The 14,454-nt window shown below is 40.3% G+C and overlaps 1 protein-coding gene across 1 annotated transcript; it reads left to right on the forward strand.

The window, feature by feature from the left end:
• Positions 1 to 1,040: 1,040 nt before the first annotated feature.
• LOC123437727 (ABC transporter D family member 1-like) lies at positions 1,041 to 12,181 on the forward strand. Its single transcript, XM_045115732.1, has 25 exons — positions 1,041 to 1,171; positions 1,273 to 1,570; positions 2,152 to 2,376; positions 3,189 to 3,386; positions 3,509 to 3,963; positions 4,496 to 4,634; positions 4,714 to 4,792; positions 5,860 to 6,098; positions 6,198 to 6,502; positions 6,587 to 6,692; positions 6,776 to 6,937; positions 7,238 to 7,337; positions 7,412 to 7,520; positions 7,727 to 7,817; positions 8,025 to 8,149; positions 8,247 to 8,396; positions 8,503 to 8,575; positions 9,482 to 9,662; positions 9,761 to 9,919; positions 10,412 to 10,558; positions 10,650 to 10,856; positions 10,988 to 11,142; positions 11,232 to 11,284; positions 11,376 to 11,454; positions 11,612 to 12,181. The coding sequence occupies exons 1-25, from the start codon at positions 1,110 to 1,112 to the stop codon at positions 11,696 to 11,698; spliced, it is 3,984 nt and encodes a 1,327-aa protein (XP_044971667.1). The 5' UTR covers positions 1,041 to 1,109; the 3' UTR covers positions 11,699 to 12,181.
• The last annotated feature ends 2,273 nt before the right edge of the window (positions 12,182 to 14,454 follow it).

Here is a 14,454-nt window from a genome sequence, read left to right on the forward strand (position 1 = left end):
TTCTGAAACGATGTTGTTGTTTCAGAAACCGTTTCCTGTAGCTGAGTGTCTGCGAGCGTTTGATTGTCTTGTTGTTGGACCTGGAGGGCGGCGGCGAGAGGTGCTGCTCACGTCGGACGACAACGGGGAGCTGACCCGCGTCATGGGCGTGGAGCTGGACATGTCGGACAAGCCGGTGGGGCTCGGCGTTCGGTCCCACCGCGCACCGGCCTGCCTGCCGCCCTGCTTGCGGCCCGCCGCCCCTGCTCGCCCGCGGCCCCGCACGCCCTCCGCCGCCCATCCACGCGACGGCCTGCCTGCCGCCCTGCTTGCGGCCCGCCACCCCTCCGTCTGAAGGAAGAAGACGGAGGAGACGTGCCCTTAGGCTGGCTGCCCGTGGAGAAAGGGCGGGTTCGTCTGAGCAAGATCCGCAGGTGAGTTTCTCCAACATGAACTTTGTTGCAAAAATTTCTTTCGCAGCAGTACTTATGTTGCGCGGATCGGACGGCTACGCATGTAGATCAAACGGCTATCAAGGTGGGTGATGTTTTGTAGTAGCCCCAAAAAACATACTAACACAAAGTAGGAGACATGAAAACAAGAGGATAAAAATGAAAAACATACTAACACAATTGACACAAAGCGGGAGAGATGAAAACAAGAGGATGCTTTTGCAAATTGAGCAAATGCAGTTGTTGCAGAGAGTCTCCTCCCTCCTCCAAATCCCTCTCTCTCTCTCTCCATCGCTGTCGCTCTTGAATCTCATCAACTTGTCTCTCGTACTCGCCATTTTTTTACTCTCCCAATCTCCTCTCCCCTCCCCTCCCCTGTTCCCCCACCCGCCCTCCCTCGCTTCCCGGCATCTACCTCCGCACCGCCGCCGAGATCGAGGTGGCCACCTCCCCCTTCCCGGCATCTTCCTGCGGCGATCTCCGCGGAGGCGGCTGAGGCAGCCGGCCGCCCCTCTGCCCCCGGCGGCCGCACGCACGCACGCCACGATGCGCCGCGGCTCGGTCCCGCGGCGGCTCGCGCGTCGCTGCCGTAGATAGCAAGATCTTCCCCCCCTCCGGCGGTGCGCCCGGCCTGCTGCTCCCGGGAGGTCGCGCCTCGCGGCCTGCTGCTCCGGGGAGATGCCGTCCCTGCAGCTGCTGCAGCTCACCGAGCGTGGCCGCGGGCTGCTCGCGTCCCGGAGGTGCGCGCGAGCTCAGCTCCAAAGTCTCGTCCTTTAATCTGACTGATATCTGAAAAAACAAATTTGGAATCTTGATGGTCGTCAATTTTGGGTGGAGGCAGGAGGACGCTGGCGGTTGTCTCGGGCGCGCTGGTCGCTGGCGGGGCGTTGGCGTACGCGCGGTCGGGCCGAGGCCAAAGGAGGCGAGGCCGTCCGGAGGCCGCCGCCGCCAATGATGGCGGCGATGCGTTGGGCAGGAATGGGGAGAGGCTGGGTCACAGCGGCACGGATGGCCGGTTGGCCGGGACGACGAAGCGGAGGAAGAGCGCGCTGAAGTCCTTGCATTTCTTGGCCGCTATCCTGCTCAAGAAGATTGGACCGAGTGGCACGCGATACCTTCTTGGCTTGATGTTGACAGCCGTAAGTTTAGACAATTTTGCAGAATTGACAGTTCTTCATAAGCAGTGTCATGCTTTTACCGTGCCCGAAGAAGCGAACATCTAGCTAGCTTTGAGTTTAAGTTTTGCACAAATGATTAAGTCCCCCTTTCGATATGCGGACGAAAACCAAGTACTTTTGTAACCGTCGATCTGGCCTGCAATCATGCTGGTCCTGCTAATAGTAAGGACAACGTAGAGCATACTGCTGGGATCTGGGCCACCTATTCTACTTCCATAATAGAGCGGGCAATTTGATAACTGGGTGGTGGATATAGCAAGTTTGAGAAGACCCATTTTTATTTGTTTTGCAGTGCCAAAGTGGCACAGTTTAAGCGAATACACGTTTCATATGTTTGATTGGTGACATTTGAAATGGCTAAGCTCACTCGTGTTGTCCATCTAGTATTCTGAACGTTCTCATATGATGTAATACACAGATGCGATGATATAGAAAAAAAAACACTGATACTACTATGTTCTGTTGGATTTTAAGATGGCATTTGATGTGTACTAAGTATTTAATGCCCAGAGACATTACTTTTCGTATGTTTTTTCTTTCAGGTGCTGCGTACTGCTGTCGGGCATAGATTAGCAAAAGTTCAAGGCTTTCTATTTAAAGCGGCATTTCTTCGGCGTGTTCCAACCTTTACGCGCCTAATTATAGAGAATCTGATCTTATGCTTTCTCCAATCAGCAGTATACCAGACCTCAAAATACTTAACTGGGTCCTTGAACTTGCGCTTCAAGAAAATTTTAACAGACCTCGTCCATGCCGATTATTTCCAGGTACATCAGTTGATCAATTATGATTATCTTGTGGTTGCAGTATATGTTCCTTTGCGAATGCGCATTCCTCATTTGTGTTGGTGTCCAGAATATGTTAATGTTGTTTATTTTCCAAGTTTCTGTCTATCAGTAGACGTTTTATTCTTTCTGCAAATAAGAAGTACGATGGAATCATATGGTTCCGAGTCATTATGATCGCGAGGATTATGTCATGGACTTTAATAACCAGTGGCTTAGAAGTATTGTCAGTTTGGCAAAGATAACAGGTGATGAAAGAATAACATCTGTGCACCTTGTTGCTAGCTGAATATAAACCTAGAAACCCAAACCCCAAAACTATAGAGTACTGGGGGATTAGTGATCTAGTCTTCATGTGCCATTCTTTTTCAATTTAATATGTACACTATCATTTATGTGATATTTTAGCTGTTTCTTCTAGTTTTTTCATGAAGCAATCTGTTTAGTGTTTCTTCTAGTTGTCTTCCTTTCCCTCTTCCCTTGGTAACAATTTATCCATGCTAGTTAAATTTGCTTTCTCTATTTAATTTATGTAATTTATTGGAGATGGCATCATTATTTGTGTTGCTATGTCAGGTCATATTTTTTCTTTCTGATTTGATGTTATAGTGATTATATCAGTTCATGTTCTTCTTTTTGAAGAAATGTTATAAAAATACAGAAGAGTCATATGGTGCATGCACTTTTGTACTTTTAGAATACAGGTTAACCAATAGTTTGGGTATTAGCTTGTTGGTCTGATCTTTTGAAATACAGTGTTAATATCTTGCTGCTTTTTTCTTCTGTATGCCCAGAATATGGTTTACTACAAGATCTCTCATGTGGATCATCGAATATCAAATCCGGAGCAAAGGATTGCCAGTGATATTCCAAAGTTCTCTTCTGAACTTAGTGAACTTGTACAGGATGATTTGGCTGCAGTTGCAGAAGGGTTGATATATACATGGCGTCTCTGTTCTTATGCTAGTCCGAAATACATGCTTTGGATTCTGGTAATTATTGATATAATTTTAATGCACGATAATACCCTTACCAATGAGGAGCAATGCTCAATTTTGATACGTTTTGCTTCCTTGGTGTTCCTGCAATGTATTAATATGCAAAATGCTTTCAGGCATATATACTAGTTGCTGGTGGAGCAATTAGAAATTTCTCTCCTGCTTTTGGAAAGATGAAATCCACAGAGCAGCACTTAGAAGGGGAGTATCGTCAACTTCATTCACGCTTAAGAACTCATGCTGAGAGTGTAGCATTTTATGGTGGTGAGAAGAGAGAAGAATATCATATTATGCAGCGATTTCGAGCTCTTGTTGGGCACTTGAAGCATGTACTCCATGAAAACTGGTGGTTCGGCATGATTCAAGATTTCTTTCTGAAGTACTTTGGGGCCACTGTAGCAGTTGTCCTTATTATCGAACCGTTCTTCTCCGGTGACCTTAGACCTGATTCATCTACCATAGGAAGGGCTGATATGTTGAGTAACCTTCGATACCACACTAGCGTGATCATAGCACTATTTCAGTCTCTTGGGACCCTCTCTATCAGCTCTAGGCGTTTGAATATCCTGAGGTAAATCCATCTGTCGTGAAAACTATTGATAACATCGAATAGTTTCATTTCATTTTCAATCCTGTTATTTTAGGATGCATTGCTTGCATCTTTCAGAAGTATAGACATTTGATAAAAGTAAAAAAGTCTTTGCTGATATATTGCGAGCTTATGTTTTTCTTTGTCATTCTTGTACATATTTTAAGAGTTGTAGTGAAACAACACAATTTATGGCAGTGTGTTGTTCAGTCTGACCTGTTACCTATTGTTGGATATAGGAACCTTTTGCATCTTATAGTGTATGAGAACTGGCGGAGCCATTAGAGTTTTGCACTGGGACCTTCCATATTTAGGATTATTTGAATGGGCTATCTTCTTTATAGATTGTATATCTAGACAACTGTGCCCTATATATGCAACTATGACTGTACTTTTGCAGGGCAAACTTTACTGTGGTCCTGTGACCTACTGCCTCTGTTGCTATTCTGCTGTCTTCGAGTTCTGATACTTTTTGTGACATGATTGACAATGGGCTTTCACTGTAATTTGACAGTGGCTATGCAGACCGGATTCGTGAGTTACTAGATGTTTCACGTGAGCTGTCTGGGGTCCGTGATAGATCGTTGAATCACAGCTCTTCTGTTGGGAATTACATCAGCGAAGCAAACCATATAGAATTTTCTGGTGTTAAGGTAATAGCATGCTTGAAGGAGCACATTCGCTTTCTGTTTCCTTACATAATTCCATCATTCTGATATGAAATGATTACAGGTGGTGACACCCGCTGGGAACGTTTTGGTTGACGATTTAACTCTCCGAGTAGAAACTGGATCTAATCTTTTAATCACCGGTAATCCTCTCCTACCAATTGAATTTAGACTTTTGGCTTAACTATTGCAATGCTTGCTTTAATGCACACACACACACAGGGCAGCAGCTACCCAGCACTTGTGAGTTGTGAGAATGTATGTACTATGTAGCATCATGCACATTTTTCTTTTACATGTTCTAGAGCATCTATAAATCATATCCAGATATCACTGCCTGCAGTAATGGACCATGAAACAGGATATGTCGTGACATTGAAGTAGTATCATGTCTGGCCTCTCTGTTTCAATCTCTTATAGCCTTAAATAATTTGATAGAACTAGAAGTTAAAGTGAACTTACATTTTACTACTCCCTCCGTTCCTAAATCTAAGTCTTTTAAGAGATTCCACTACGGACTATATACGGAGCAAAATGAGTGAATCTACACTCTAAATTATGTCTATATACATCCGTATGTAATTCGTAGTGAAATCTCTTAAAAGACTAATATTTAGGAACGGAGGGAGTAGTAAATAAGTGTTCTCTGTATCAAACTGCAAACTGATCTTGTAATTATCTATGATGGCATTTCTTTTTGCTATTTTGTTTTCAGATATTTATGGAGCTCATAGGCTGCTGCTTTTATCATTATACGCCCTTAGGGCGTAAATACAAGGATATGTTAGGTTCTCTAGTAATTTGAAAACACGCTGAGTTCAGCTTCATACATTTAAACACTAGTTCCTGAAGGAAGATTAGTTAAAAATAATGAAACAAAGTTGGATAATATGGCATTTGCAAGTTTGGATTACATGAGCGAAAGTAATGTTGTATTGGAGGCAATCATTTGATAATCATCTCAGTTACTACTTAGTAGCAGTTACGACTCCAGATTTTAAGTCCAAAAAAGGATTGGATTCTGCGACAGTAGGCGACGCGAAAGTCATGCATATGCTGTTTAAGTGCATCTACTTGCAAGGATGCTTATATTCTTAAAATTATCTAGTACAACCAAACTCTCAGTGTCCAAATGTTCATAATCCATGCATATTTGCATGAAGTTCCATGTAAGTGAAGTGTTGACACTGATATTTTGCTCTTATTTCAGGTCCCAATGGTAGTGGAAAAAGCTCCCTTTTTCGGGTTCTTGGAGGCCTATGGCCGCTAGTATCTGGCCATATTGTCAAACCTGGTGTTGGTTCCGATCTTAACAAGGAAATCTTTTATGTCCCACAAAGACCATACACAGCTGTTGGCACACTTCGCGAACAACTAATCTATCCTCTTACAGCAGATCAGGAGACTGAACCACTTACCTATGATGGCATGGTGGACCTTCTAAAGAATGTAAGTCTTTGTATCGATCTGATACTTGTATTTTACATCATGGCTTCTTGAGTTAAGTCTCTTAACCTGCTGGAATTTGTAATGATGCTCCTTTTGCAGGTTGATCTGGAATACTTGCTAGAACGTTATCCTCTTGACAAGGAAGTTAACTGGGGTGATGAGCTATCCCTTGGCGAGCAACAAAGATTAGGAATGGCCAGGCTGTTCTACCATAAGCCAAAATTTGCTATTCTTGATGAGTGTACCAGTGCTGTGACAATTGATATGGAAGAACGTTTTTGCAAAAAGGTTCGAGCGATGGGAACATCATGCATAACAATATCTCATCGCCCAGCATTAGTTGCATTTCATAATATTGTTTTGTCATTGGACGGTGAAGGAGGGTGGGATGTTCAGCACAGAAGGTATACATCCTGAAATAATTCACTGAATGTTTATTGGTCCAAAATTAATTCATTGTAAGTTTAATATCACTCTTGATTTTGCAGGGATGACTCATCCTTTTACACTGAAGACTCTGAACTTACATCACTGGAAACTGAACGTAAATCGGATGCCCTAATTGTTCAGAGGGCCTTTATGAACAGGGCAAAGGTATATAATCACCTGGTATGTCTGTTCCATCATTATTAATCAAATCTTGGCTGTGACACAGTTCTATGTATTTTCTTTACTAGAGCAATGCTTCATTAAGGTCCAAGGATTCCTACTCTACAAAGGTCATAGCAAATTCCACCAAGTTGGAAACAGGACAAACAGTACGAACACCTGTAATCCCACATTTACAATGCTCCCCAAGGCCTCTGCCTCTGAGAGCGACTGCAATGCTCAAAATATTGGTATATTCTCTTTCATACTTAACTAGCTCTCTTTTATTTTCGTTCCAACGAGTCGATGGTGTCTTTGGATACTGCATCTTGTTAATAATCAGGCGCTCTTGCATCGAGATGTTAGAATTTTAAGATCTTACATCAGCTGGTGCTAGTAATTTAAGAATTTTAGTATACTGAGGCAATATATGTACCAAGGAAAAACTGGCATGACATATATGTGATGAAGCATATGAAATTATCTCAAGGAAACTTATCTGATTTTAATATGTTTTTAAAGTCTAATAATGTTCTCATCTTGCTTCCCAGATTCCTAAATTGCTTGACAAACAAGGAGGGCAGTTGCTTGCTGTCGCTCTACTTATTTTCTCTCGCACTGTGATCTCGGATCGTATTGCTTCGCTGAATGGTTGGACTCTTCAATATCTTCTATTGTTAGAAGAGCTACACATAAAATTCTTGTCTGATTCATCTCATCTTCAGGGACCACTGTGAAGTTTGTCTTGGAGCAGGATAAAGCTGCTTTTGTTCGGCTGGTTGGCGTCAGTGTTCTGCAGAGTGCTGCAAATTCTTTTGTCGCACCATCTCTGAGGTAACCTGTTTATCTGCACTCAGTAGACTCTTGTGACATGGGATCATGAATAATCACTTTGTAAGTTGGTTTAAATGAATAACCTGCTGTTTTTGCTTGGTGCTTGTCCAAACTGTTCTTCTGGGCATGCAAATTTAAGCTTGGTCTGTTGATGATTATTCCGTGTATGTTTGATTTCATGGTTTTGATAATTTATGTCTTCACAGAACCCTTACTTCAAGACTTGCCCTTGGATGGCGAATTCGCTTGACCAACCATTTGCTTCAATATTATTTGAGAAGAAATGCATTCTACAAGGTATATCCTGTATCTGCTTGTGTATTCAAGTTATCTCTCATTGATGTGTGGGAATGGTTCTCTGTTAGGCCAAGTCTTTTGATGAGATCTGGAAGGGTTTTGGTCAGTTTATGTCTGGTTGTGGAATAAGACTGCATGTCAAACAGAGTTAACATTGTGGATTTTGACTTTTGACTGCAGCTAATTTGTTCTAGTATATGTTTTCAGGTATTCAATATGTCGGGTAAAAGTATAGATGCAGACCAAAGACTAACACTTGATGTGGATAAGTTGACCACTGACCTTGCTGGCTTGGTTACTGGAATGGTAAAACCACTAGTTGACATTCTTTGGTGAGTTATCTTCGGGTCAGCACTAATGATTACTTGGTTTAATCTTTGGTTAGCATGTAAAATTCGCGTAACAATGTCCATGGATATGACTCACTAGGTTTACATGGAGAATGAAGCTTTTGTCCGGCCGTAGAGGAGTTGGTATATTGTATGCTTACATGTTACTAGGATTGGGTTTCCTGAGAGCTATATCCCCTGACTTTGGTCATCTTGCAAGTGAGGAACAAGAACTTGAAGGAACATTCAGGTAATATTTCATTCATTGCTGTTTCTTGGACTTCTTGTCAGACCTGACTTTTTTTATTGTTTTAAGAACTTCTGAATGTCGGTTAACCTGGTGAACTATGTACTAGGTTTATGCACTCGAGGCTGCGGACGCATGCTGAATCAATTGCTTTCTTTGGTGGTGGTTCAAGAGAAAAAGCTGTGAGTTTCTTCACCCAGAATGTGAAACGTTTAAATGTACTCCCTCCGTCCTATGTAAGGTGTTTTTGCTAGCTAACATAGTGCGAAAACGTCTTATATTATGGGACGGAGGGAGTATATATGCTGATGTGTTTGTAGTGTCTGTTCTTTTTGGGTTAACTATTTTAGTTTGAATCCTTAACTACGATGATCTGTGAACTCTGGTAGGTTGGATGCTAGTTGCATAGTTCTGTTACTATGCCAAGTATGAACTAAATACTCTCGTGTTGATATCTAGTACTCCCTCCTTTCCAGAATATAAGGTGTAACAATTTTCTTGCAAGTCAAACTTATAAAATATTGACATTTACAATAGAAAATAAATAGAATATGGAAATACTTTTTGTGATGGATCTAATGATACAAATTCGGTACAGTAGATTTTTTTTTCTTCTTAAAACTTGGTCAAACATGCACACGTTTGACTTTTGAAAAAAACAATACACCTTATATTTTAGAACGAGGGAGTATATATCTCCAAATATGAAACTAGTGTCTTCCTGTTTAATTCATCCATGTTCTTGATAATGGAAAAAGTTTGTTTAAGAATAACTATTTACATTCATAGTTACTAAGGCCTTGCTTTTCTTGAAGCATCTATCTATACCAAAAATCTCCAGAAGTAAGGTTTTGTACAAAGTAAAATATAACTAATCCATTTTGCTGCTGTTGAACATTTTCCCTGTGTTACTAACATTGTTAGTTGTCTTTTCTTACTCAAACAAGTAATACGATCGTGCTTATGGTTTTACCCTTCTTTACGTTCTTATGAATCAAAAGATGTTTTCAATAACTTTTGCTGGCCTTATTTTATTATGAGATATTAATTAGAGTCTTCCTTCTTATGGTTTTGTTCTCTTATATCAGATGGTTGAGGCTAAATTCATGAAACTGCTTAACCACTCAAAGGTTCTGTTGAGAAAACAATGGCTTTATGGTGTTGTTGATGATTTTGTGACAAAGCAACTCCCACACAATGTGACATGGGGTCTGAGTTTGTTATATGCTCTGGAGCACAAGGGAGACAGAGCTTTGACTTCAACACAAGGTTACTAATCATCAAAATGCTTCAATTTCAGGACTCAGGACTAGATTATTTTGAACTTCAACTTTGCAAAACCCTTCATTTTCTCTTTTGTGCTACAGGAGAGCTGGCACATGCTCTGCGGTTCTTGGCATCAGTGGTGTCACAAAGCTTCATAGCTTTCGGCGACATTCTTGAGTTACATAAGAAATTCCTTGAACTTTCTGGTGGGATTAATCGGATCTTTGAACTCGAGGAGATTCTGCGTGTAGCTCAAAAGGGTAAGTTTCAGTTGGGTAGGACTTGGTTATCGCAGAAATTTTGTTTTATATTCTTGGCTGGAATTTTCTTTAATTTTTCAGCGTGCATATGTAATAGTGTGGTTGCACTAGTAGTGTTGCAGGGTATAACTAATCTTGCTGTATAGCATGCAACATGTTTGGTTTAAATTGTGGCAATTTCCTACACCATGTTTGTTATGGCACATCCTGTTTAGCATTCTCGATCTAAAACTGCCTGCCTAGAATGTTAGTGCTACATAGAAAGGTTGCAGGAATTTGATGTTTCGTTAAAAGTTGCTACTTTGTGTTAAATTATTGATGCTTTTTAGAATTAATGACCAGCTCTGGGCATTGTTGGTAATTTGTACCACTGTGTTGTGCTGTAATTTTATATTAATAATGTCCTAAGGTAGCCGATGGTATGATCATTTTGCAAGTTTTACAGCAATATCTTCTGCTAATTAAGCATGTCTTTTCAATTATTTCCTGCAGATACCCCAGTGCCTTCCAGTGCCATTAGTGCAGCCTCAGACGAAATTATTGAATTCCATGAAGTGGATATTGTAACACCATCCCAGAAGCTATTAGCTAGGAAGCTGTCATGCAGTGTGGTACAAGGGAAAAGCCTTCTCTTGACTGGTATATCACCTGTCTGCGCTCTGAAACCTTCAGTTATCTTTATAAGGCAGTGAATCATGCTGACTTTCCTTTTTACCTTAATTTTCTGAAGGCCCCAATGGTACCGGGAAGAGCTCTGTTTTTAGGGTGCTCAGAGATTTATGGCCTGCCTTTTCTGGGAGAGTTACCAAGCCCTCTGAAGGGATGTTCCATGTTCCTCAGAGTCCATACACCAGCCTGGGAACTCTTAGGGATCAGATCATATACCCTCTGTCAAGGGAGGAAGCAGAGATGAAGATTCTTTCGTTATATAAGTCTAGTAGGTGCCACTCAGAATATGTGCCTATTGAATTACCATGAACTTTATATCAAAATGTGACTGCTTGTCAAAATGAAGTAGTAGGTTATATGTTGCTTTTCCTGGTAACCAGAAATTCTGTGCTAATGTAGGCAACAGGTCTAGTGCCCCTGAGTTGCTAGACGATCACCTGAAGACGGTTCTTGTGAATGTTCGGTTGGTCTATCTTCTAGAGAGGGAAGGCTGGGACTCTACCCCAAACTGGGAAGACGTTTTATCGCTGGGAGAACAGCAGAGGCTTGGGATGGTCAGTGTTAACTCCACTGCAAGCTGTGCAAACTGCCGAAACCATTGTCTGTCCCCTTAATATCTTCTGATCGAACTGTTTTGATCCAGGCTCGTTTGTTCTTCCACCATCCTAAATTCGGCATCCTCGACGAGTGCACAAAGTATGTGCAGCGCCACAACGCTCTTTGACCATTTTCATTTTCATTCACTGATTAATTACTGTGGGTCCTAAAAAATTGCACTTCATTGCAGCGCTACGAGTGTTGATGTTGAAGAGCATCTGTACAGGCTAGCAACAGACATGGGCATAACTGTGATCACTTCGTCACAAGTAAGTGCTCGCGTAATCCCTGCTAATTGTGCAAAGTTTCTGCTGCGATTGCAGCTCAGTTCTCTGTTGAAGCCTCTGCATTTGAATTTCAAACTTGTTCCTAGATAACCTTGATTTATGGTATTTTGCTGAAACTTTCTTTTCTCTCTGTTTACAGAGGCCTGCTCTTATACCCTTCCACTCCGTGGAGCTTAAACTCATCGATGGTGAGGGGAACTGGGAGCTATGCGAGATCCAACATTGATTGACACCACCAGCTAGAGTTTTTATCTGCTCTCAGTCACTTATGCCATACAGAAGATGCGCTACTGTAGCAAGTTGTTCATATCGGGTCGCCCTCCCGACCATCTGGAAGCAGGAGCAGCATGTACAACTGTGAATCCTCATCAGGTATTCGGCACTGAAGATGGCAGTCAGTCTAGTTATACCAAATTTAGTAACAAACTGAATGAGCAGGGGACGGAGGTAAAACTGGTTGCTTAGGATTGAGAGGTGTTTCGATTTGGAGGTGTGAAGTAGGATGAGAGTGTAGAACAGCAGTACATAATCTCTCTCAGAGCAGCTGTTGATGTGAATTATCAAACCTATTATTGATTGATTCCATGCTAGTGCAGTACATATGGAATAAATTTGGCTGTTGTTGCCATCATCTTTGTCGTTCGTCTTTGTCATCTAAAGATGTGTAAACAAAAGGAAGCAAATGACGGAATACGTTATTGGTTGTTGACATCACCAAACTACAATTGCATGTATCTTCTACATTCTCCATGTGCATGGATGGTCATATGTGTTTGGTTGATCGAGGAGAGAGGCAGAACAACAAAAAGTGGGCAACTCCTAGACAAAAAAAAATATATATATCGAGACATGTCCTTGGAGGACAAATGGGCTAGAGGTGTACTGTATGTTTTAGGATGGACAACTATAAATTTAAGGGACGAGCTAGCTAGTGCTTAATTCCTCAAACCAAAAAATATCGTCCATGTATAACTTTTGTGGATGGGCGAGATGCTCTAAGGTAGTTATTCAAAAGTATGGCTCAATAATTTCTGGATAAACTGCAAAAGATATGATGCAGCAACAGGTTTTGGATAAACTAGCGGCGAAGCGCACGCCGCGCCCGTCGAAAGTCTCATTTATATTTCAAATAAGTGCTTCAATTTTATTTTTATTGCATGAATGTAATCTTTTTCATGTTTAGCTGGTTGGGATTTTTTGGGGTTTTTATAGGACGGAAAGGAGGTGTAGTTTCGTTTTGGCATGATTCACCGGTGTAATAAAGTTATTTATAACACGTTTACATCCATCGTAGTTGTCCTTTTGTTTGTACATGTAGAGATGCTTGACTTGTTTTTTTGTATAGAGCAACAAAGACCATTGCCGGTGGTGTCCATTTCATGTTCTTAATAGAATGGAAGCGTTTTAAGGATCATGCGACCGAAGTTTTGAATAAATCGTGATTTATTGATGGCAAAGAGTTAAATAGTGCAGGCAAGGTACAAAACAAATCATTCTGAATACAACGCAACAAATTGAAATCTTTAGTGTTTCGTCTTTTTTGTCCTTGCAGAATTTCTTTAACATGTGAGACCTGGCGATATTCAATAAGAGAAGTGAATCAGTGTTATATTATTTTTAAATTTTATTATTTCTTATCTCTGTGCAGGGACTTCTTCATGCATGACCTGTGTGTATTATATTTATATTTGGTCTGTCATATCTTCATAATATTCATCTGGGAGTTTTAGTAGGCGAACAACGCTAGAATCAGTAGCATCAAAGGTGTTCTTTTTTGTATGTGTGAGTAATGATGATAGAGTGAAATTTCTCTTATCGTTCATGGTGAGCGAAGGATGGTGGGGTTGGCAATGATCATAGTGGCCATAGAGCTTTAATAGATCATAATGCAACAGTGGGTAATACAAAAAAATAAAAATAAAGAAAATAATCGTTAATCGTAGAAAAACTCAGGTTTTCCCTTTTGTATTTTCCTCGGATTATTGCTTATGCGGATGCAATGTGTTGGTATTATTCTGGTTTACAGTATATGTATAAAGTTTTTTTTTATGGATGTGGGTATATTTCAGTTTATTGAGTGGTCATGGAAACACTGGTCATACGAAGCACTGTTGCATAGGAAGTGTCTGTTTTGGAAATAATGGTTCGGTTTATTCGGGTTATCTGTTTCAATTTGTTAGTTTTACTGTTCCCTAAAAATGAGATATCACTCAAACCGTTAGAGAAAAATAAATCTTGAGGCAACAATCCATAAGAATAAATATAGTGAAAAATAATTGAGCAATACCATTTTAAACAACAAAAGAAGGTTGACACGTAAGATGCGATCTTTTCTCGGATTTCGGCTTCGTGGTAATATTGGAGTGGAAAGACGATCAATTTATTATCAAAGAGCAATGCCATTAGGTAAAATTCATTATTAGATAATATGTATATTTTTTTCTCTACGTATTTAAGTATTCCATTAGATTGGTATTTATTTGGTTTATTTTTTCCTCTACGTATTTAACTATTCCATTGGATTTGTGTGTTTCACTTTAGGAATTATCTATATATAAGTCTAAAAGATAGCATGGTATAATTGTATTAAAGGAAACCCGTAGACAATTTACTAACCAAAAAAATAATAATATCAGAGTACTTGTACGTATAAGAGAGTAACAAAATATACATAAAGAACTTTTTTTAGAAATATAAATACCTATGACGATATACAGTACGTAAAAAAAACCATTTTTATGAATATTGTTCATAAATAATATATTTTATAAGAATAATACATGGTATGATTCATAAATACTAATAATTATCATGTTTTCTGTAAGTAAGAAATCCCCTTTTTCTTTTTAAACACTGTTCACAAGGGTATTGTTTACAATGTGATTACACGTAAATAGGCAGTGATGCAGAAAAAATGAGTTACTGTTTACACGGATTAATCACAATCGGGTTACTGTTTACATTGGGCTACTGTTCATTGAT

The sequence above is a fragment of the Hordeum vulgare genome, chromosome 1H, assembly GCF_904849725.1.
Source record: "Hordeum vulgare subsp. vulgare chromosome 1H, MorexV3_pseudomolecules_assembly, whole genome shotgun sequence".
Classification (NCBI taxonomy): domain Eukaryota; kingdom Viridiplantae; phylum Streptophyta; class Magnoliopsida; order Poales; family Poaceae; genus Hordeum; species Hordeum vulgare.